The sequence below is a fragment of the Bactrocera dorsalis genome, chromosome 4, assembly GCF_023373825.1.
Source record: "Bactrocera dorsalis isolate Fly_Bdor chromosome 4, ASM2337382v1, whole genome shotgun sequence".
In the NCBI taxonomy this organism is placed as follows: domain Eukaryota; kingdom Metazoa; phylum Arthropoda; class Insecta; order Diptera; family Tephritidae; genus Bactrocera; species Bactrocera dorsalis.
Window position 1 is genome coordinate 17,111,698 of NC_064306.1, and position 23,303 is coordinate 17,135,000.

The 23,303-nt window shown below is 36.9% G+C and overlaps 2 protein-coding genes across 2 annotated transcripts in view; one reads left to right on the forward strand and one right to left on the reverse strand.

The window, feature by feature from the left end:
- Window positions 1–23,303, reverse strand: part of LOC125778148 (uncharacterized) — a 334,571-nt gene that overhangs the window by 190,240 nt on the left and 121,028 nt on the right. The gene's annotated exons all lie outside the window — the stretch shown is intronic.
- On the forward strand, window positions 4,867–8,172 carry LOC105233160 (HEAT repeat-containing protein 6). Its single transcript, XM_011215137.4, has one exon. The coding sequence runs from the start codon at window positions 4,991–4,993 to the stop codon at window positions 8,114–8,116; it is 3,126 nt and encodes a 1,041-aa protein (XP_011213439.2). The 5' UTR covers window positions 4,867–4,990; the 3' UTR covers window positions 8,117–8,172.

Below are 23,303 nucleotides of genomic sequence, written 5' to 3' on the forward strand. Positions count from 1 at the left end.
AAATTCTTTGGAGAGGCTTGGTATGCCACCGCATCATTTGCGTCTCAAAGTTGGATCTGTAGTTATTGTGTATCGCAATCTGCAAGCGCCGAAACTGTGTAATGGAACCTGACTGATTGTGACGCACCTATCGAATACAAGGGGGCAGAATGCTTGATTCTACGAATTCGAATAAATTTGGAACTGCTATGTTTTTCACACGGCCAAAAATACGTGGCGTGCTCACGAGTTGGAAAACTATCTTCTCTGTACATTTACGCACCGGAACAGAAACCAAAAAATTTTGTTTATTAAGCTACGTTACATTGAAAAAAAAAAAACAAATGATAAATTTAGCATTCTCTTCATTTCAAAACACATAATTTCACGCAGGACAACGGCTGCGGGGTCAGCGAGTATAATATAATAATGGAATAAATTATGAGATTACTATGATTATGTATATTATATTATATATTATATATTTATTATTATATTAGTTTTACCACGTCAATGTGTTTTATGGTTTTTGTGTATTTCAATTATGCCGGTTGATGTGTGAAATTGAACTTTCGAAATCGGATTTCGGTTTTCTTTTCCCTAATTGGCGTAAAAGTCGCTTACGCGGTTATAGCCAAATTTACACCATCTCGCCAGTTGTTTTTCCTTTTCATTGTTTTCGCTTCTCGAATGTTTCTATATAATCAGTTTTTTTTTATTAAACCCTATAAAAATAAAAATAAAGAACTAGATTTCTAATGATACTAAAACCCTCCGCCCACCTCCTATTATAATAATATATTTAATATTAAATAATATCTTTTTAATCAAGCTTTTGAGCAACGGCGCCTACACACTTACTGTCTGCGATGCAAATTATTATCGCACAATAACCAAATTTTTATCATATAAAAATATACCTTGGTTTAGCCATGAGAGTAAATACAAAGTCTGTCGCAAAAGAAACAGAACTTTTTAAATGTAATTGTTTCTGGTGGCGCCAGATCTGGTGGGTATATGAAATAAAAATTTTGATCTCTTGTTGACATTTCGTAAAAATTTTAAGACAATTGGATAACTACAATCGATGTTATCGATCAAAAAGTGACAGCAGCTTTTGGTCATCGGTCGTAAAATGCATTTTGAACAAAGAGCAAATATTAAACTACTGAAACATTTCAAATGATGAAAAAAGTTTATGGTGATCAGTGCCTATATGGTAGTAATGTGCATGAGTGGTTTAAGCGATTCCAAAAAGGTCGTGAAGACGAGAGCCATCACCGAAAAAAGTCGTCTTCAGAAGTCAAAAATAAAGACAATGCTGGTTTGTTTTTACGATTCCGAGTAGTTCGTCTCGCCTAGCCAAACGACTAATGCTGTGTTTTACCTTGGTGTTATGAAGCGTCTTTTGTCACGCATTCGTCGTGCCCGACCACAATACCGTGAGGCAGGGTCCTGGCGCCTTTTGCACGATGACATTGGTTCCAGGAGGGCATTTCAGCTATCCAAAAGGCGACGACCGATATTCTCAAGAGCATTCCGAAAAATGACCTTAAATACTCATTTCAAATGCTAATTGACCGGGCTAAGCGCTGTATCGAAGCACAAGGAAAATACTTTGAATAAAAAAATATAACTTTTGAAAAATATTAATTTTTGTTGTTTTTTTAACAGTCCTGTTTCTTTTGCGACAGACCTTGTATTAACAGCTATTCGGTTACACTATGTTCAGACCGACACTTAATCACACGATTTCGGCTATTGAATGGATTATCCCACTAATCTTAAAAATTTATCAAGATTTCGCCATACAAAAATGACAGTTCCAAATCACTTCATTGAAATGATTTGAAACTGATCCACGCTAAATCTGTCCGTGCGACTCTGATTTTGCGCAATCTACTTGTCAGCACTGGAAAAATACTAGTCAGCACTGGAAATCTGTTACGTTATCACAGCTGATTTAGACACTACAAAGGGAAAAAAATGTAAACAAACACATTTTTTTTAGAGCAATGAATCTAATTTCACCTGAAAATCGACCAAAAAAATGAAAAAATGCATCCATTATTTCTATTATATGGAAAATATTTAAAAAAGACGGCTTTTATTTCAAAATACTATATGACAATCTTTTCTTTTGATAAATATTAAGCGATGTGAATTCTTGAATGACAACAACAGCTGTTTTTTAATCTTTCTAACGGCAGTGAGAACACTGTTGGGTTATGAAATGCTTAAATGTAATCTAATCTTTGAAATTTTCGGTCTGAACATAGTATCAATTTATTGAGATGACTTTTGTGAATTGACGCATCGGCACAATTCCGATTACTTTGGCGGAGGGGTAAAAAAAAAAACAATATTCCGTATAAATGGGGTATGTACGGATAGGGGAGCTTCTCCAGAGAAGGAATATTTAAAATAATATAAAAATTACTAATAGTTTTTAAAATATTCACGTTGAAAAATTCAAAAATTTGCACTAAGAACACATGTTATTTCTCTGCGTTTCATTAAATTTTTTCACGTTTCTTACTCTGTATATTCAAATATACACTTTAAGCATTGAAATAAGCTCACATTTCACATTTATTTTGCAATTTTTCAGCTAAATTCACTAATTTAAAAATCACTTATCAAATTTATGGCTGAAAAGTTTAGAGTGCTTAATTTACGAGAAAACCAGCATTGCCACATCTTAAAAACCAAAAGTGAGGGATTTTTTAGCGTTTCACAGCGTTTTCTTTGTTTGTACTTTCGAGTGATTCTTTTTTATTTATTAACTATAAAAAAACTATAAACAATATTGAATATGTGAACACTTTTCCATATACATACATATATGAATATATGAATAATATGTGATATCTATTTAATAAACACAGATAAGTAAAATCGTGTGATAATATTACAATATGATATATGTATATGATTGTAATGTAAAATTTTATATATATGTACATATTACAATTTTATACTATAATAAAAATCATTTCACAATATTATAAATTGTTTGTTCTGAATTTTTCTATGCTCACATCGTTTGAACATCTAGTCCAAACGAATGAGCAGTCAGATTTCACGTGGTACTCCGCGCTCTAAAAAAATAACCCTGGTCGAGCGAATACCTTGGGTGACTGATGTACTTTCGCGTAGTACTCCTGTCTGCGTTAAAAATAAAAAAATGTATTGACTTTTTGTTATAAAGTGGTTATAATTTTTGGTTATCATGCACTCATATTGAAACAAAATTTGATTATCCGTTATAAATTGGATAAATTTTGGTTGTTATTATCTGTCAGCGATTTCCATTTATTTTTCATGATACATTGGTTTGTGTTTTAGGTGACGATATATATATTATTATATTTAAAATACCTATGGATTTATTTAAAAGATTATAGTGTAGTTTAATTAATTTTAAGAAAAAGATGTGAATAAAGTGAGTTTAATGTGGTGAAATAGCTTCTTGAAATGTTCGAATTTTGCGAATTTTTGAAATTTTAAGGTCGAATATCTCGTAAATTAAGCGCTTGCGGTACCTATAACCCAACATATTTTTTAATCAATAGGACTTCCTCTTTCCAACTTCAAATCGCGGCGCCAAAGAAATCGGAATTGTGCCGGCGCATCTTCTGCATTCATTCTTAACAAAAAACTGGGGTTGGGTTTAGTTTAGTATTTCATTTTCACTGCTTATTCCTCTTAAATGCGTTCACGGATTTTTTTAAATTTATATAGAACGGATAGCCAATGAATTAAACTTTGGTTTAAATGTAAATTTATTGTTAAATGTTAATTTGTTTTTTAGATATAAGTAAGCAAAAAACGCACATTTTCACATTTGCTCAAACAATGGCTCTCTTCTTTTGAAGTTTTTGTTGCACTGCTTGCAAAAAAATTTAACCAATTTAACACGCACACATTCTTTGAAATATATTTAATTGAATTAATGATAAATTATGAATTTTAAGTTGCAATTTTATGTACAATTTAATAAATAAAAAAGCTTTCAATTACGTGTTATACGGTTCCTTGAAATGTAAGCAAAATTACGGAATATGAACTGTCAAACGACGAAGAAAATAAGCACAAAAAAAAGACAGTAATAACCCAACGAATCAAAATGGTAGGTCTTTTATACTGCGGCGCTTGTTTCAATGTAATATATTATACTGAAAATATAATAATAAATTTTCGCCTGCGGCGCTTGTTTCAATGCAGTATAATATGCTGAAAATATATTCAAAATTTGGAAAAAAATCGTGCGATGAAAACCCAATTTTATTATTTAGGAGGTCTTATATAAATGGTTGGTTGGGTTATCTTGGTACTTCAACTACTTGTATGCATTATTACCGATGCATATACAATTTTTAATTTTCAGTGCTGTTATTATTTAAATAAAGTGTATTTCCACTTTAATTCATTGAAATAATAAAAATAATAAACATAAAGTCACTCTATGCGTAAAAATACATAAATTGTATAATAATTAGTGAAAATTGTATGAAAAAACTACGATTTTACACCATTTTCAGGAGGCTGCCCTAGAGCCCCCTGTGGTCCTAGGGGGGGAAGGGTGCTATTATTCAAAAGCTCCATTCATTACCTTTCAAATGAGGGGGGTAGCAAGCCTCCAGCCCCCCTTCTTAAAATGTCATAGCATAAAAATTGGAAAATTCTAAATTTCTTGTAATACGTGCACCGTGCAAGGGTTTTGCAAAACAAGAGAGTCCCCTTAATATCACTTAACTAAAAAGTTGTTTTAACGTAAGTTATGTAGTTTACTCGAAAGTGTGAACGATTTTTTTGGCATTTAATATTAAAATGAAATATCGAGTTCAATATATATCGATTTCGGATCAATTATTATTTTTATTCTCTGAGAAATATATGAACAATTATTTGATTTGGTGTAGTGCCTAAAAAGATAATAAACATTGTTGAGGGCTTTTAGAAACTTCAGAATATTTTGCATACTATTTAAATAACATGAAATTACGCCATGGAACCTAATACTATATTAAAATTACTGAGCGATTTTAAAATGTTTCAAATACAACATGAAACATCTTATGATAGAATCTTGAGCATCCTAGAAATGATGTCTACAATAGATATTGAAGACAAGCTGATTGCAGAATGCATTGGAGAACTTTTTCATATTGCACTTCCCGAAAATATCGATGAAAACGATCATCGATTAGATCGTTTTTTTAATTGGTTGTGTGAAATATATTGGAAAAATGAATGTGCGGAGTTTTGTGCCATTCGAGTAATATCAAAGATCATCAAATATAATACCAAATATCGCAGTTGGTTGTTCAAAAATTTATTTTGTCCGCAATCTCCCATTTGTGAACGGATTCTAGAGGATAAAATTAAGAATGATTTGTATGTGTTATCTGTATTGGAATGCTTAAATGCTATATTTAATGATTTAAAAATAGATCTTATCACTGAAGAACAAAAACAGTCTTGTGGATTTGTATTGACGCTTTTAATTCGTATGCACTATTCATTAAATATCAATTCATTACAAAACCCCAATATAACACTTTACTGCTTAATCTTACTGAATAAATATGCATCCTTTTGTAAAGAGGATATAGAGCTGAATATATCTGAACTAATGGGAATATCTTTAGGATTCATAGAATATGGTCTTAACATAAAAAGTGTATCCATCATTTGTCCAGAATTAATTAAGCCGTCCTATTACCTTAATAACGCATCAGATGAACAAATAGTTGAACCTATCATTCATTCTAAATTTGGAGGGAAACTATCAAAAAAAAGGCATCGAGGACTAAAACCCAAGGAAAGTGTTAATACGATACTTGAGGCTGCGAAGAATGGATTCGGAGAGCTTGATTCAGAAATGGCAATGATAAACAATATGGAAAAAGGGCAATGTGATGTTCTTCAAAATGAAATTAGCTCAAGAATACGTTTAGCGTCTATTATATTATTTGGCCAAATCGCTAGATCAATTAAAAGACATGTTCTTTATACATATTGGCAATCTATATTTCCATACGACGGTGTCGACAATGTATGTGCTCGTAAAGGTATTATTTTTGTTTGCCAAGTCGAAGTCAATTCAAAGTGTCGTAGTGCAGCTCTAAATGTGTGTACTGAAGTTCTTTTAAACTTGAAGCCTTTATATAGCCAAGCGGAATTTAAAGACAGGTCGTCGGCTTTCCTACCATTTTCGCATATGCTCGGTTTATCAATTATAACCACATATAAAGCATTAATAGATATTATCCACAGTGAGAAGTGTTTAAATGTTTTAACCCAAGCATTAAAATGTTTAGCAGCTTTAGCAGAAATAACACCTTTCGCTAAACTTGAATGTGAAATAGTGGCCAACATTATTAATACAGTTAAAAACCTAGTGCACCACAACGATTATACAATTCAAATTTCTGCATTATCAGTGTTAGAAGTTTTATTAATGGATTCCGAAATGCCTTCGGAAATTGCTGAAGCATTGGGTATTTCTAAGGAGTGCATCCCAACTTCTTCGTCGAATGAAAACGTTCCTAATATTGGGTTCACGAAAAACGTCAATAAGGAAAACTGTTTTGACCCAGGAAAAAAAGGAACTGACAAATATAATTTCGAAGCGTCGTGGTTAATTTTGAAAATCATTTCAAATTTAGAAATGAGCCTCGTACAAGACAATACGATTTGTAAAAAAATAAAAACGCCTTGCACTTTACGAATTAAAAGTCTACACATTTTGACTGCAATGGCTAATCATTTCGAGTTCTTTTTAAAAGATAATTTGGAAAAATTAACATTTGTCCTGAGGGATAGCATACATGATGGACAGCTGGAAGTTCGTTTGTGTGGATCAAAATGTATGGAGGCTTGTGCTTATCAAATGAATTTGTTTTTACAAAACAACTGTAACAACGATAATATATGCTCTTTTAAGTGCTTCTGGATTTGCATGTTTCCGATTATTACACATCAAATGAGTATAGAAAAGGAATCTACTGCAGTAAAAATTACCTTATGTGACGCTATATCGAATATTGGCGCAATTATTTTCGAAAATTTATCAGAGCCTATTCGAATTAATTTACTAAGTTTTTTATCAGGTTTAAGCTGTGATTCTTCAGAGGATGTCTTAGTTCGAGCGACTGTTGTTCGGGCATTGTCTGTCTTCGTCACTTTTCCTACAATGCACATGAATTTTGTCTTTATTGAGAACACTGCCGAATTGATTCTACGATTAGCAGGGGAAGGAAATATGACTGTACGTATCAAAGTAATTTGGTCTATGGGAAATATTAGCGATGCTTTGTTAGAAAATATATCCGATAACACAGCTGAGAAAATTTCGGACGAAATATTGTGGAGATTAATTCAGTATTCAACTGAAGCATGCAACGATTGTGATAAAGTTCGGTGTAATGCAGTCCGTACTTTGGGTAATTTATTGCGTTTACTAACGGAAAAACATTTTCAGCATACCTCCGATAGAACTGTGATAAAATGTGCAATTAGTAAACTAATAGATGGTATTCGCTCTTCTGGGACGGCCAAGGTCAAATGGAATTCATGCTATGCCGTTGGAAAAGTTCTGCAAAATGAAAGAATATTTCAGTATTCAAGTAGATACAAGGATTTAACATGGCAATTGCCGCTTTTTTCTGCTCTTTGTCATGTCATTTATAATCACCCGAATTATAAAGTAAAAATAAATGCAACGGCTGCTTTAATACATATAAAGGAACGAGAGTACTTTGGAGAGCATTACTCAAATATTTGGAGCGCTTTATTAGAAGCTATTGAACAATCTAATAATTTAATAAACTTTTACGAATATAATCATAGAGATCAATTACAAGAGCAAATGTGCTTTTTAATTTGTCACATTATAAAATTAGCAAATTTACAAGATATTATTATACTTTCTCGTGTACTATTCAACAAATTAGAAATCGTAAAAAATACTTGGATGAGAGTATTAAGACGATTGCTACCGGCGAAAGCTGCCCCTTTACTATCTTGCTCGACACACCTAAATGATTTTTTGAGATCACCTTCAGAGTTGAGTATGGAACAGAAAAATGCTATTTTGCTTGTAATGGATGCTATACCGACAAGCTATTAATTGTATTGATACTATCCCAATAAATTATTACTACTCATTCATTGAGTTGAAATTAATTGTCCATTCTACAGAGGAATTTAATTTGCACCGTAAGTATATTAATATTTTCGATGACCATTTTCTAGACTATTCGCGAATTTATAAATTACATTGGCATACAAGAGTAATAATTACAAAACTATTTTGCGTGTGGTGCATATTTCCAATACGAAGTAACATACCCTAGATAAAAATGATATGAGAACATTCAATGACACTCACTGTTACATAATGCAGCATGAAAAAAAATCTACATTCGGTATTTAACTGAATAAAACATAAAATAGACATTAAATGATGTTTTATTTATCTGCATTATTAGTTTATTTTTTTTTTCTTTTTGAATTAGTAAAAATTAAACAAAAAAAACTTATTAAGAAAAATATTCAATTCCATGCTGTGATTGTCAAAAATAAGTATACAGCACTTCTATCTATATTAAACTGTTTATAACAACACAGACTTTAATGCAACAATAAAAAGTTGTATTACAGAATTTAAGGCTTATATTATAAGAGTTTAACTTAGTACAAATAATAAACAAAAATTAACAAAAACACAGCCAAAAATAATTCACTTAAAATAAATACTATCGTTTTTCGCGTCAAAAAAAGTAAACAGAGTCCAGTAAAGTTAAAATACAATATATGTACATAAACTAAATTGATACGCAGTCTAGTATTTTGTTTGCTTTCCTTTGGACTTCAGGACCTCCGTTAATCTTCTAGGCATAGATTCTGCAAGATTTTTTGTAACTTCTGGAGAGATTTTGGTCCATTCTTCAATCATAGCCTTTTTAGGTCGTCCTTGTTTGAAATGCTCCTATGCCTGATTTTTCGGGCCATGTGCTCCCACAGATGCTCGATAGGATTAAGGACTGGGGATTGCGGAGGGTGATCAAAAGTTTTTGGCGTTTGATATAACGCCCACTCACTAACAATTTTGGATTTGTGTTTAGGATCTTGTTGAAATATTAAATTTCCTGATATTCCAAATTTTTCAACGCTTGGAGCGACGTTATTTTTTAAACTGTTTAAATAATCAAATTTGTTCATCGTGGACTCAATGAAAACCAAATTCCATACCGTAACCGATCCTCCATCTTGTCTTACGGTGTTGGTAACACACTTATCATCACAGGCTTTATTTTTGGATCGCCAAACCTTAGAGGGTTTTTTCGATCCAAATATTTTAAATTTGCTTTCGTCTGTATACAATATGTTTTGATAATTTGATTTTATTTCCCGTACTATTGATCGCGCTTCACTGTCAGTTAGTCGTGTTGGTCGGCCCGGCCGTGGCAAATATTCAACTGTGATGTTTACTGTATTTATCAATCAGGGGTGTTGTGGAATCTGATGGTTGTCGGAATCAGAATTGAAATCGATCAAAAAAAGCAGTAGGTGTCATGAATGCAGACATTATTGGTTTGATATTCGAAACAGAATTTGTATCGGTTTTGGGTGTCACGGAAATCAATTTTATTGGTTTTGCTGTCAGAAAGAAAGCAAGAAGATAGTCGCACACAGATTTACAATGTAAGTTAAGAAATCAAGTTTCTTTATTGTTACGAATTGATTTATCTTTATTTCTATAAAAGAAAACATTAGAATAAAACACGAAATGCCTTAATTATTGAGTTTTGGAAAAAATGCGGATATTTGAGGGGGAGCCTGCTTTAGAGGGTTAAAAATTGATTTTTTTTAGGTTTTTTTTTGGGAGGGAAAGAAATAATTGATTAAAGCGAAATTTCTAGGGTTTATAGTTATATATTTAAACATCACCCGAAAATTTTTTGGATACGAATTCTTTGATATTCTGTCTTAGGGGAGCAATTTACCGATGCATTCCGCGTGTGCATTAGTCGGACGGCGGTCAGTAATATGCAGGTCGCAATTTCTATCGGAAACAAAAAATTCAAAGAGATTCATATATGTTAAAAACTTATGTTCAAGTTTAACTAGGAAAATTTAAAAAATATGTACAATTCTAAAATTTTTTAAAATTTAAAATAAAAAAAAAAATTTTGCTTTATGTCGTTTAAACATATGTTCAAACTTTATTTTTCTTAGTTTTTGTTTAGTTTAAATAGAAGATAATTAAATGCCAAAGATAAAAAACTTTGCCCCAATTCCATACGTTTAGTTTTTTCTATCCTGCCAGCCAATTAAGAAAAATCGGGTCAAAGTTTTCGCTTTCTGCCCAGACGATCGGTCACTATTTCCCTTCTAGCTTCAACAATATTTCAAATTCGCATTCCCCTAAAGCCTAAACTTAACACCCAAATGAGTCTTTATTCATTCGATAAATGTTATCTCTTAAAATTTTTCTGTATTTCGGAACTCATTAACAACTTTAATAGGATTGCTTCCAAATATTTTCATTTGCAAGTTTTGTCCCATTAGTAAACAGCTGATTCGAATATGGTTTTGCATATGTTCGAAAAGACTAAAATCCAAACAGATTCTGCGACACCATTGATAATCAGAATTGGTTTGCAATTCTGACCGTTAAACAATTCTGTCTTGGACTCCACAACGCCCCTGAATAATTTGATTTTATTGTGCAATGGTGTCTTCCAACTATTTGTCCGATTTCGCGCAAAGGTTTACCTTTTTTACGTAAATCTAATTAGGCTGTTCACGATAAGGTGGTTATCGGGTTATGTGATTAAGTAAACAACAACAAAATGCGTTATGACAAAATAACCAAAGTTGACCAACCTAGGCCCTTGTTTACAGATTATGTGGTTGTTTGCTTATTTCGTTGGAATTTTACTAAATGGCAGCACAAAAAATAAATAAAACTAAGCGAATGGCATTTCCATTTAGATTTTCTTATTGGAAATTCTGCTATTAACAGCTGTTTTTTGTTTACAATCAGCAAATTATGCAAGATGTCTGCAAATTTTAAGCTTAGTACGCAGCTCTCAAGAAACGTAAAAACTTCATATAAAAAAACGCTTAAGAAACGGTCCAGAAACGTTCCTGCGATAAAGTTACTTGTGCTAGTACGCAGCTCTTAAGAAAGCTAGTACTAATTTTTAATACTTTTTTTCAATAAAATGTGAATATGGCAAACCTGGTTTTGCGAAGAAACATCAAATTAACAATTGTTTCTTGAAGGAAATTCGAAGTAATCGTCAAATTCATCCTAAATTAGTTGAAATCATTATTATAAAGTATGTTCCATTTTGAAATGTTGTATAAAACCAACCAATCATCAACAACATTCCTTAAATCTCAATGAAAATATTTGTGTTACCATACACATACATACATACGCACAAAGTTTGTTTACTTTGTTTATTCTCTCTTGCTCTTCTAATGTGGATCATTCACAATGCGTAACCAGCTGTCAAAATTACTTAAGAAATAATGTATTTTTGTTCTTGAGCAATTAATTGAGAGCTGCGTACCAACCTTTATACAAAGAATTTTTTTAACCCTTAAAATTCGGATTATTTAATAAGCACATACCTTCAATAAAGTCCATTTCCTGAATAGCAGAACTTATTTTAAATTCGATTATTTTGCTTTTTAAATTTTGTTTAGGCATTTTATAAGTTGGAATTTCATTGAACTAAAATTGTAAACATTGAACAGCTGTTTGTGTAAAAATAAGCAAATAACCATACAACATAGGGTGCTCATGGAGCATAGAGGTTATTTTTAATCTAATAATCACATAACCCGATAACCACCTTACCGTGAATAGCCTAAATGTGATTTTTCCCGTTTCAGTGGTTTGCTTATCCATTACAAAATATGATATTTTAGCGCCTTAACATCAGAAATAACAAAAGAGGTATGAAATAATATGTTTTACTACACTCAATCGCTTGAATAGTAACGGTTTCCAAAAAATATTTGGCGCTTTCCCGAAATAAGTATTATAAACAAAGGACGGTTGTCGCCACTGTTTACCGCAAAAAACGAGAGTAATTGTAGTTTAAGTTAATTATTTTTGGATGTGTTTAGTTTATTATTTAAACTAAGTTAAACTCTTACAATATAAGCCTTGAATTGTGTAATACAACTTTTTATTGTTGCATTACAGATTGCGTTGTTATAAATGCTTTAATTTCGATAGAAGTGCTGTTTACTTATCTTTGACGTTCACAGTATATTAGGAACTCCAAAAATCTAGTACGACAAACCTAAAGCACATAACTAAGAATTCGCACTAATTCCACATTAATTGTTTGTTTAACGGTTTTGAATGGTCAACAAATGTTGGATATGTATAGTTAGTAGCAAAATAGAAAAATACGAATGCATATTCAGTTGCAGTTCGTTATTCAATGTGGTTTCGTTAAAGTGAAAGATATATCTATAAATGGCTCGAAATAAGTTTTCTGCTCATTTTAGAGAAAATTTTTTTGAACAATTTTAAGAAAGGAGAATCGTTTATGACTATTGCAAAAAAGTTTGGAATAAATCATCCTATTGCTTCCGGAACATTAAGCCGATTTCACAAATCAGGCTCTTTTGTTATTCGGGCAATAAAAAATTACGATTTATTATCGGCAACATCTTCTTCTTAATTGGTGTAGCTCGATTAAGTTCTGCAGCTCGAATTATTTTCTCCAGCAGCAGGTTGACTAAGTCGCACGATAGAGAGTCGCCTTGTTTGAAACCTCGTTTGGTATCGAACGGCTCGGAAAGGCCCTTTTCGATCCTAACGGAGCTTTTGGTGTTGCTCAACGTCTGTTTACACAGCCGTATTAGTTTTGCGGGGATACCAAATTCAGACATCGCGGCATAGAGGCAGCTCCTTTTCGTACTGTCGAAAGCAGATTTAAAATCGACAAAGAGGTGGTGTGTGTCGATTCTTCTTTCATGGGTCTTTTTCAAAATTTGCCGCATGGTGAATATCTGGTCGGTTGTTGATTTTCCAGGTCTAAAGCCAGACAGCCGTATTCGGTATCGATTGCGGAATCGGGTTAGCCTTCTCCTGGCATTGTACGTTTACTGCCATTCAGCAGGCTGGAGAAGTGTTCCTTTCATAATTTAAATATGCTCTGGGCATCGGTCACTAGATCACCTTTGGGGGTTCTACAAGAGTATGCTCCGGTCTTGAAACCTTCTGTAAGTCGCCGCATTTTTTCGTAGAATTTTCGAATATTACCCCTGTCGGCCAGCTTATTAAGCTCTTCATACTCACGCATTTCGGCCTCTTTCTTTTTCTGTCTGCAAATGCGTCTCGCTTTCCTCTTCAACTCTCGGTATCGATCGAATCGATCAGCCTCAACCTATTTGGATATGTTTCCTCGTGGAGGCTGAATTTACCGACCGTAGTGCCAAAGATACCTTCTTTGCCCACCTTTTGACATTGTGGCGGGTCGGCTCTCATAAGTGCGCTCCAAAACAAGGTAGCCAAAAAGGAATCGTGTGTGGACCGGGCGGATGTCGTAGCGCCAGAGTGATTTTTGGTCACGTTGTCTGTCCTTTTGTTACTTTAGTTCGGTGAAAATTATAGGTGACGGTGTGTGCTGTTCTCTTGAGTTTGGAACGTCTTTTACCCCCGCGGTTGTGTGGGGTAGAGTGCCGCCCGGTCTTGGGGCTGGTGATGCGGTGTAGCATAGTATGATGCGGAAGCATACACATTTGCCACACATAGCCGGACGTACACTCCTGTGTTGTGTTGGTAGGCGACAGGCAACTCAGGCAATGGCCATGGGCCCGGGCAACCTGCTCGCGTTGCTGAGGTGGCATCCCTTTAAAGATGCCGCAGTGTGGCAACCTGTGGGAACGACAACACAGAGGACATCGGATGCGAGGTGGCTAATTCGGTTGCGACGTCGGAGTGGCTCGGGTTGCACTGTGTGCAGCGGTTGACGGCGTTGTTGCCGTGATGGTTCGCGGCGCTGGTGTTGGGGCAGCCCCAGGGCACGGAACGTGGACAGCCGAACGGACGGTTGGCATTGGTGCTATTGCCATATCGATATCCATATTTATCTATAGAAGAGGTTATTGTAATTATATATTTGTGAAATATATTGGTGAACTAATATTGCCACGTGGTGTGCCATGAGTGGGTCGTCATGTGGATTGACCCTTTATGTTATTTTGTTGGTTTTAGTAAATTATTATTTGTAGTATACGAGTATTTTGCAGTTTTTTCTCGGTTTAGTGTTTACGGTTTATATATCGGTTTTTTCGGCAATTGTCAAAAAGCATAGTTTAACGACCGGCCTAGTTAGTGCTCCAGGTTGCGTGCGGAGATCGACTACGCGAATATGACCGTCGAAGCTGTAGTAAAGCTTCTCTATGCCGCCAAGCCGCCATTCATTGATCAACACACAATCTCCAAGCTGAGGCGCTTTTTCTGGTGTTTCCATTTGCGGAGCTCCTTTAAATAATCTTCTTTCCATCCATTCTGAATTCATGACGGAGAATTTTAATCCTTTTCCATCTGTTTAATAAGGCGAGCGCCTCCACGCCTGGCTCAGGTGTGGCCAGAATGGGCGCTCCTTTAAGAAAATGGCCGGGAGTTAGGGCAGTGAAGTCTGAGGGATCTTGCGAGAGAGCTGCGAGAGGCCGTGAGTTGAGAACGGCTTCAATTCTAGTTAACAATGTCGTGAATTCTTCATAATTGAATTTATAGTTGCCAGCTAGCTTTTTGAAATGAGTTTTGAAGCTTTTTACAGCTGATTCTTATAAACCGCCCATATGAGGAGCGCTTGGGGGGATGAACTGCCAATTGATACCTTGCGGAGCGTATTTTCGGACAATGTCAGGTGAGACTTGTTTCATGAAATCTACAAACTTTTTTTCTGTAGCTCGTTGTGCTCCGATAAATGTTTTGCCATTATCGCTCATTATTTTTTATGGAAAGCCACGTCGTCCGACGAAGTGAGCAAACGCCGCGAGAAAAGTCACCGTCGTCAGATTAGTACGCAGCTCAAGGTGTACTGCTTTTGTCGTGAAACAGACAAAGACAGCCACGTAGCCCTTGATTAGGGTGGGAGATCTTAGCATGGACGACTTTATTTGAAAAGGCCCAGCAAAATCGACACCTATGGTGGTGAATAGCAGAGCGAAATTGCAGTGTTCAGGTGGAAGTGCTGCCATAATCTGGGTTCGCATTTTCTGCTTATGCATAGTGCAGATCTTGTGTTTGCGGCTTAAATCGGGGTATATACAACTCTTGGCGAACCATATGTTGCATGAGGCGATGTTCGGCATGGAGCGATGAATAAGGTGGCAAATGGACACCTATCAGGTATAATTATAGGGTGGCGTTCATTATATGTTAGGCTTGGATTTGCAAGCCGACCATTCGCACGAAACAGACCTTTCGTGTCGAGAAATGGATTTAATACTAAGAGTGAGCTCTTTTTATCAATCGGCTTCAGTTCTCTTAATAATGATATGTCGCGGCTGAAGTAGCACGTGCCTTTTGCAAGACTTGGTGCGTCAAAGTATCGCATTGGGAATAGGTTGCTCCTTTAACTTTATGCTTGAGTCGCTCTACGAATCTGAGCATATAGGCGACTACTCTGAGCGCTCGGGGAAACGATGAGAATCGGTCAAGGATATCAGTATCATCCAAGGTTGTACGATAAGTGTCGATTTTTCGAATTTCTGGGGCAATTATGTTGCGCATGGGCGATTAGGACCATAGAATTAACTTGTATTTTGCCATGTTCAAGTGGGTATGCACCATGGAAACTAGTTTTGCTTGAAGCAGAGCGCCACAGAGTACAAGTCGTGGTAGACTTACCTTTTTTTATAGGTGCGACTTTTGCTTTTGCCGCGAATAGGTGGCTTGTGGTTGCAATATCGCTTTGTGTGCGCACATAGATGGTGGCACAATATGCCTTTTCAGAGGTGTCGCAGAAGCCGTGTAGTTCCACTTTGCATTATTTTAGGTTATTAGCACTGGGACTACTTTTCTAAGCGAACAGGCTGCACTTGTTCGTCCCAGTCGGTTCCGTCTAGCCATAATTCTTGGATCAGGATTTTCGCTTGTATCATAATTGCCGAAAGCCATCCTGCTGGGTCGAAAAGTTTCGTCACAGAGGACAAAATTTGTCTCATTCTCAGTTCTCATTTACACGAACTTTGTTGCTTTTCTACGTCTTATCAATCTGTTAGTGTTAGTGGCTGATTTGAGTTGAGTTGTTTGAAGGCTTCTACAACTGGTCTCAAGAGGCTTGGGCGCATGCATGAAATTTCAAAAATATATCAATTATACAATACAATATTAGCAACTTACCTGACGCTCATCAAATTCACTGCCAATAAAATCACCAACCTCACTGTTGTGAGGTTTTTGAAAGTTGTGAGGTTTTCCGCATGCTGAGGTGATTTCAAAAACACAACTTCAAATTTGTGATGTCTGAAAGCAAACCTCACAATACAAAATCGGTCGCGTTTGTTTTGTTAATTTCAATATTTTCAAAGGAATTTGCAGTTATTTTATTTAAATAAAATGGAGGAAGTATTCCAAAAGCGTTATCTACATATTATAAATATAAGTATTTGCCTATATTTTATCCTAATATGTAACTTACGGTCTTTGCACATTTTACTCCCTTCTGAGTATGAATAAAAAGAAATATACATATTTATGTTTAAATAATTTCGACAAGATTTTATTTGTAAATATGTATGTATGTATTATTTGATAAAGGTGCGAATAAAAATCCATGTATGTTTAAATAATATGCTGTAATGCTGCAACTGCTCCTAAGTTGTTCTTTCGCATTTTGAAATCCGAAATTAAATTATTATATATCCACCAAATTTAATAAATTACTTACTTTTCTCGGCTGTCCATTTCTTTATTTTGTCTTGATTGCTTTTGTAAATCAGCTGGTTCACAGCAAAGTGCTTTTTAACTCACGTGGTGAGTGTTTTGTGCTTTTTGCTACTTGTGAGGTTTGAATAGGGCTGTAAAACAAAAAGTTAGATATGGGTATGTAGTAGTATAAGAGGTAAAACTTTACAAATGTGGTTGTGAACTGGTTACCTCCGTCTTGTAGGGATATGTAGAACGAATAAGTTAGCAGATGAAAAAGTTACTTCATAATTCTCATATATAAAGAAACACACACATTAATTTAAATATTTTGTGATATGATAAATAAATACCGCGACCTGAATAGCCGCTAATATATAGTTAAAGTGTCGCAGCCGCCTAACACTTGAACTAGCAATTGGATGCAACTTAAAAAACAAATAACGGTATTATAATTCGATAACACAGGTCTGCGGAAGAGAACACCTACGAAACTAATTTACAATTTTTGAATATCCTCTAACAGTGATCAATCCCAACTTCTCTTTTCTTATAAAAAATAATTATTTCAACTATACATTTCATGTAATTGAATATTGCTGTTTAGAAGTTTTTCTCTTTTTACCTTAAAATTATTATGCAAAGCTTAACTTTCTCGATGGTAACAGAAAAAACTTTACTACAGTGATTATATATATTCTTCTTCATTTTTACTACCGTAGACACCGTTTACGCGATTATAGCCGAGTCAACAAAAGCACGCCAGTCGTTTCTTCTCTTCGCTACGTGGCGCCAATTGGATATTCCAAGCGAAGCCAGGTCCTTCTCCACTTGGTCCTTCCAACGGAGTGCGTCGAATACTTTCAGAGCTGGAGTCTTTTCATCCATCCGGACAACATGACCTAGCCACCGTAGCCGCTGCCTTTTAATTCGCTGAACTATGTCAATGTCGTCGTATATCTCGTACAGCTCATCGTTCTATCGAATGCGATATTCGCCGTGGCCAACGCGCAAAGGACCATAAATCTTTCGCAGAACTTTTCTCTCGAAAACTCGCAACGTCGACTCATCGGTTGTTGTCATCGTCCAAGCCTCTGCACCATATAGCAGGACGGGAATTATGAGCGACTTATAGAGTTTGGCTTTTGTTCGTCGAGAGAGGGCTTTACTTTTCAATTGCCTACTCAGTCCGAAGTAGCACCTGTTGGCAAGAGTAATCCTGTGTTGGATTTCCAGGCTGACATTGTTGGTGGTGTTAATGCAGGTTCCTAAATAGACGAAATTATCTACAACTTCAAAGTTATAACTGTCAACAGTGACGTGGGAGCCAAGTCGCGAGTGCGGCGACTGTTTGTTTGATGACAGGAGATATTTCGTCTTGCCCTCGTTCACTGCCAGACCCATTTGCGTTGCTTCCTTGTACAGTCTGGAGAAAGCAGAACTAACGGCGCGGGTGTTGAGGCCGATGATATCAATATCATCGGCACACGCCAGCAGCTGTACACTCTTATAAAAGATTGTACCTGCTCGATTAGGTTCTGCAGCTCGAATAATTTTCTCCAGCAGCAGACTGAAGAAGTCGCACGATAGGGAGTCGCCTTGTCTGAAACCTCGTTTGGTATCGAACGGCTCGGAGAGGTCCTTCCCGATCCTGACGGAGCTTTTGGTGCTACTCAACGTCAGTTTACACAGCCGTATTAGTTTTGCGGGGATACCAAATTCAGACATCGCGGCATAAAGGCAGCTCCTTTTCGTGCTGTCGAAAGCAGCTTTGAAATCGACGAAGAGGTGGTATGTGTCGATTCTCCTTTCGCGGGTCTTTTCCAAGATTTGGCGCATGGTGAATATCTGGTTGGTTGTTGATTTACCAGATCTAAAGCCACACTGATAAGGTCCAATCAGTTTGTTGACGGTGGGCTTTAACCTTTCACACAATACGCTCGACAGAACCTTATATGCGATGTTGAGGAGGCTAATCCCAAGGTAGTTGGCGCAGATTGTGGGGTCTCCTTTTTTATGGATTGGACATAGCACACTTAAATTCCAATCGTTGGGCATTCTTTCGTCCGACCATATTTTGCAAAAAAGCTGATGCATGCATATCAGCTCTACGCCGCCGTGTTTGAATAGCTCGGCCGGCAATCCATCGGCCTCTGCCGCTTTGTTGTTTTTCAGGCGGGCAATTGCTATTCGAACTTCTCCATGGCCGGGCAATGGAACGTCTGCTCCATCGCCATCGATTGGGGTATCTGGTACGTCTTCTTCTGGTGTTGTGCGTTCACTGCCATTCAGCAGGCTGGAGAAGTGTTCCCTCCATAATTTAAATATGCTGTGGGCATCGGTGGCTAGATCACCTTGGGGGGTTCTACAAGAGTACGCTCCGGTCTTGAAACCTTCTGTAAGTCGCCGCATCTTTTCGTAGAATTTTCGAGCATTACCCCTGTCGGCCAGCTTATCAAGCTCTTCGTACTCACGCATTTCGGCCTCTTTCTTTTTCTGTCTATAATTGCGTCTCGCTTCCCTGTTCAACTCTCGGTATCTATCCCATCCCGCACGTGTTGTGGTTGATCGTAACGTTGCGAGGTAGGCAGCCTGTTTTCTTTCCGCTGCGACACGGCACTCCTCGTCGTACCAGCTGTTCTTTTGCACTTTCCGAAAACCAATGGTTTCGTTTGCAGCTGTACGTAAGGAGTTTGAAATGCCGTCCCACAGTTCCCTTATACCGAGTTGTTGACGAGTGCTCTCAGAGAGCAGGAGTGCAAGCCGAGTAGAAAATCTTTCGGCTGTCTGTTGTGATTGCAGATTCTCGACGTCGAACCTTCCTTGTGTTCGTTGGCGTGCGTTTTTTGCTGCACAGAGGCGGGTGCGAATTTTAGCTGCAACAATATAGTTGTCCGAGTCGATGTTAGGACCTCGGAGCGCACGCACATCTAAAACACTGGAGACGTGTCTTCCGTCTATCACAACATGATCAATCTGATTGGTGGTTTTCAATCCGGAGACAGCCAGGTAGCTTGATGTATCTTCTTATGCTGGAATCTAGTACTACAGATAACCATATTTCGGGCCCCTGGGAAGTCGATCAGCCTCAACCCATTTGGGGATGTTTCCTCGTGGAGGCTGAATTTACCGAGCGTAGTGCCAAAGATACCTTCTTTGCCCACCCTGGCGTTGAAGTCGCCAAGCACGATTTTGACATCGTGGCGGGGGCATCTCTCATAAGTACGCTCCAAGCTCTCATAAAAGGCATCTTTGGTCACATCGTCCTTCTCTTCCGTCGGGGCGTGGGCGAAAATCAGCGATATGTTGAAGAACCTCGCTTTGATGCGGATTGCGGCTAGACGTTCATTCTCCGGAGTGAATGATAGTACTCGGCGACGGAGTCTCTCTCCCACCACGAATCCAACACCAAACTTGCGCTCCTTTATATGGCCACTGTAGTAAATTTCACAAGGACCTACTCGTCTCTGTCCTTGTCGCATCCATCGCATTTCCTGGACGGCGGTGATGTCAGCCGTTATTTTCACGAGGACAGCAACCAGCTGGGCAGCGGCATCTTCCCAATTAAGGGACCGGACATTCCAGGTGCATGCCCTCAAATCATAGTCCTTAATTCGTTTACCATGGTCGTCATCAAAAGGGGGGTCACTCATCCGAGGCTTGTTGTTTTCTTTCATTGGGGTGTTTTTTTTACGTGGCGGGTCCCAAACCCAGCGCACAACCCTAAGTAGGGGATATTTGGCCTTCTCACTTTAGCTCGCCTTCAAACGGATGTTCTTAGGCTACCCAGAGGATACTTGAACTTCTACACATGACTCCATCCTCCATCCTTATATATATTAATGACGAGTAATATCCCCTCGTAACACTTCTAGTCTCGTAAGAAAAAAGTTTGTCAAAACTTTGTAAGTATCACGTATTGGAACCAAACTGGGAAAATACACTTTTCATCTTCTACCCTTGCAAATGATTCACAACATTAACGGATCAGGTATGCAATTTTTGTGGTTTACTAATTACAACAGGGGGATTCTCTTGCTCTTGCAAAACCCTTGCACGGTGCACGAATTGCAGAATTTTCGTCTTGATGCAACGGTACAACAATAAACACAAGCAGAATATTATTTGAAAAGGCTGTAATATGTCAAACCAAAACCCATGTTTATTTTCGTGCAATGACACGTAAAATTATAATTGCAACCCTGTTTTAGCTGTCATTTTACATATAGATATATTTCGCCGTTATATTGTTGAGGAAGGTAAGTTTTAAATAGATTTTATAATTTCTACTTAAATTATAAAGATTTGTTACAGTTTTTTGTTAAGAATGAATGCAGAAGATGCGATAATTCACAACAGTCATGCAATATTACAGTTATCAAGTTGAATTGATACAAGCGTTTTACTATTGCGAATGGTTCAAACGACAAATGAAAATACAAATTTCATTTCTTCTTCTATTTTAAAAACTTTTATAGTAATTTACAGAAACCAAATCAAATAAGGGGTTACAGCAACGTTTTTACCGTAAAAATATAATTTTTCCCTCTAAGTCTGTATGCCAAACGGTAACTATTTACATATATGTCTTGAATTGGGGTAATAAATGTCCTATCGTGTACACAAATTATACATTTTGTTGTGGCAAATGGGAAGTAAAATTTTGATATTTGAAAATCAAAACAAATGCAATTGCGTTGTTAAAATTTGTATCTTAGTAATTAAATTATTAAATAATTCTAATTGCAATATTCAATAAATATAATTAGGGACCAAACTCGTAAATGTAGAAACTTATAAGTTCAAAAATTTACGCTTTAGTTTTTTGGAACGCTCCTTTTTTTCATACGTATAAAAGCCGCGTAATAGGTAAAATATCAGTTTACGAAGCAAATACGCGTCGATTTTGCCTCATAATTTTATACGAAACGCGTAAACTCTTTTTCATACAAATTTTGACAGCTCATTTATAAGGCACAGAATTTTACGAGTTTATGAACTTTATGAGGCATTTATGAGTTTGATGGAATACCCTAAATATATATTGTATATTTATTCTGAGAATGGCATTACTTTTCAAAATATGCTTTATTTTCTAAAGTATACTTCTTCGACAAAGGTTTTGCATGCTTCGTTTACTAAATACTGCTATTATTGGTGTCGCACACGACAAAACTTTTACATCCCACGAATCTACTGGAGAATCGAGAAAAAATGATAGAAGTAAGTTTACTAAAAACGACAGATTATTATTGGCCATGATATTACCCAATATCTATTTAAAGTTAGTTGCGCTTTATACATACAATGGTTTAATAAAATTAGGCAAAAACTTATGAAATTACTTTTTATAGTTGCAGTTGCTTGGTGTTAAAGATAATAAACAAAATTATGAAATTCGTTTTTTTACAGTTGCAGCTGCTTGGTGGATATGCGTTTAATGAAGCCGCTGCCTTTGAAACTGTACATGATGAAAGACAAACTATATCGCCTATGACATCGAGATTGTATAAATTTACAAGAATTTCGCGGCACTTACCTCACAGTATTAAAAATGTGCGCAACGAATGTAAAAGGGGCACGGAGGAACGTACAATGACTGGTCGAGTTCGCGGTCGAAATCAAAAAGAGGTTGGTGCCTTGTCCGTCGGTCTCTTTTGTTCTTTTTGTGTGGTGTCCTCATGTGTGTTAAATTCGTGATGTTGGTATTGTGTGCGTGTGATGTAGAATGTGATGATGACGTGGTGTGAAATGAAGATGTGGTGTGGAATGATGATGTGGTGAATGTAATGTCTGTGGTGTGGAAGTGTAATATTGTGAGGGGGGTCTAAGACTCATGTAACCATCCCGGGCCCCCTAGGCAACTGATTAGCCTAGGAGTCGGTGCAGCTGTTGCAGCGTTGCCACGACGCTGCTAAGACCCGTGGATCGCCGGGGTTGGGGTCTAGGCTGAAGACGCCGAATAGACATTCCAACCCGCTGATGCACTCGCGTTACGGGTTGATGCCTTGTTGCGTGGCTGCGAGGTATAGATGGCCTATGATCGACGCGCAGCGTGTGATGCGGCCGGTTGCAGATTTGGCGCAGACCCCTCGACTCACACTCTTGCAACCTATGCGTCTGCGATAGGCAGTTCACACAGTGCCCGTGCGCCTGAGCAACTTGCTGCCGTTGTAACGGTCGCATCTCTCTAAATATCCCACAATGGTTCAAGCGATGTGGGCGTAGACATAGGGGGCATCTTATGCGATGCCCGTCCAGGACCCGTGATGAGCGGTTGCCGGCACTGTTGCCAGTGCTGTTATCGACGCTGTTGCAACGGCAGTTCAGGGCGCTGGGGTTGGCCCGGTGCGTTGCACGCTGGTAGCCGACCGAACGATTGGCGTGGCTAACACTGGCG

Excerpts from the sequence above, each read along its gene's own strand:
- LOC105233160 (XM_011215137.4), top strand. The coding sequence starts at position 4,991 with ATGGAACCTAATACTATATTAAAATTACTGAGCGATTTTAAAATGTTT.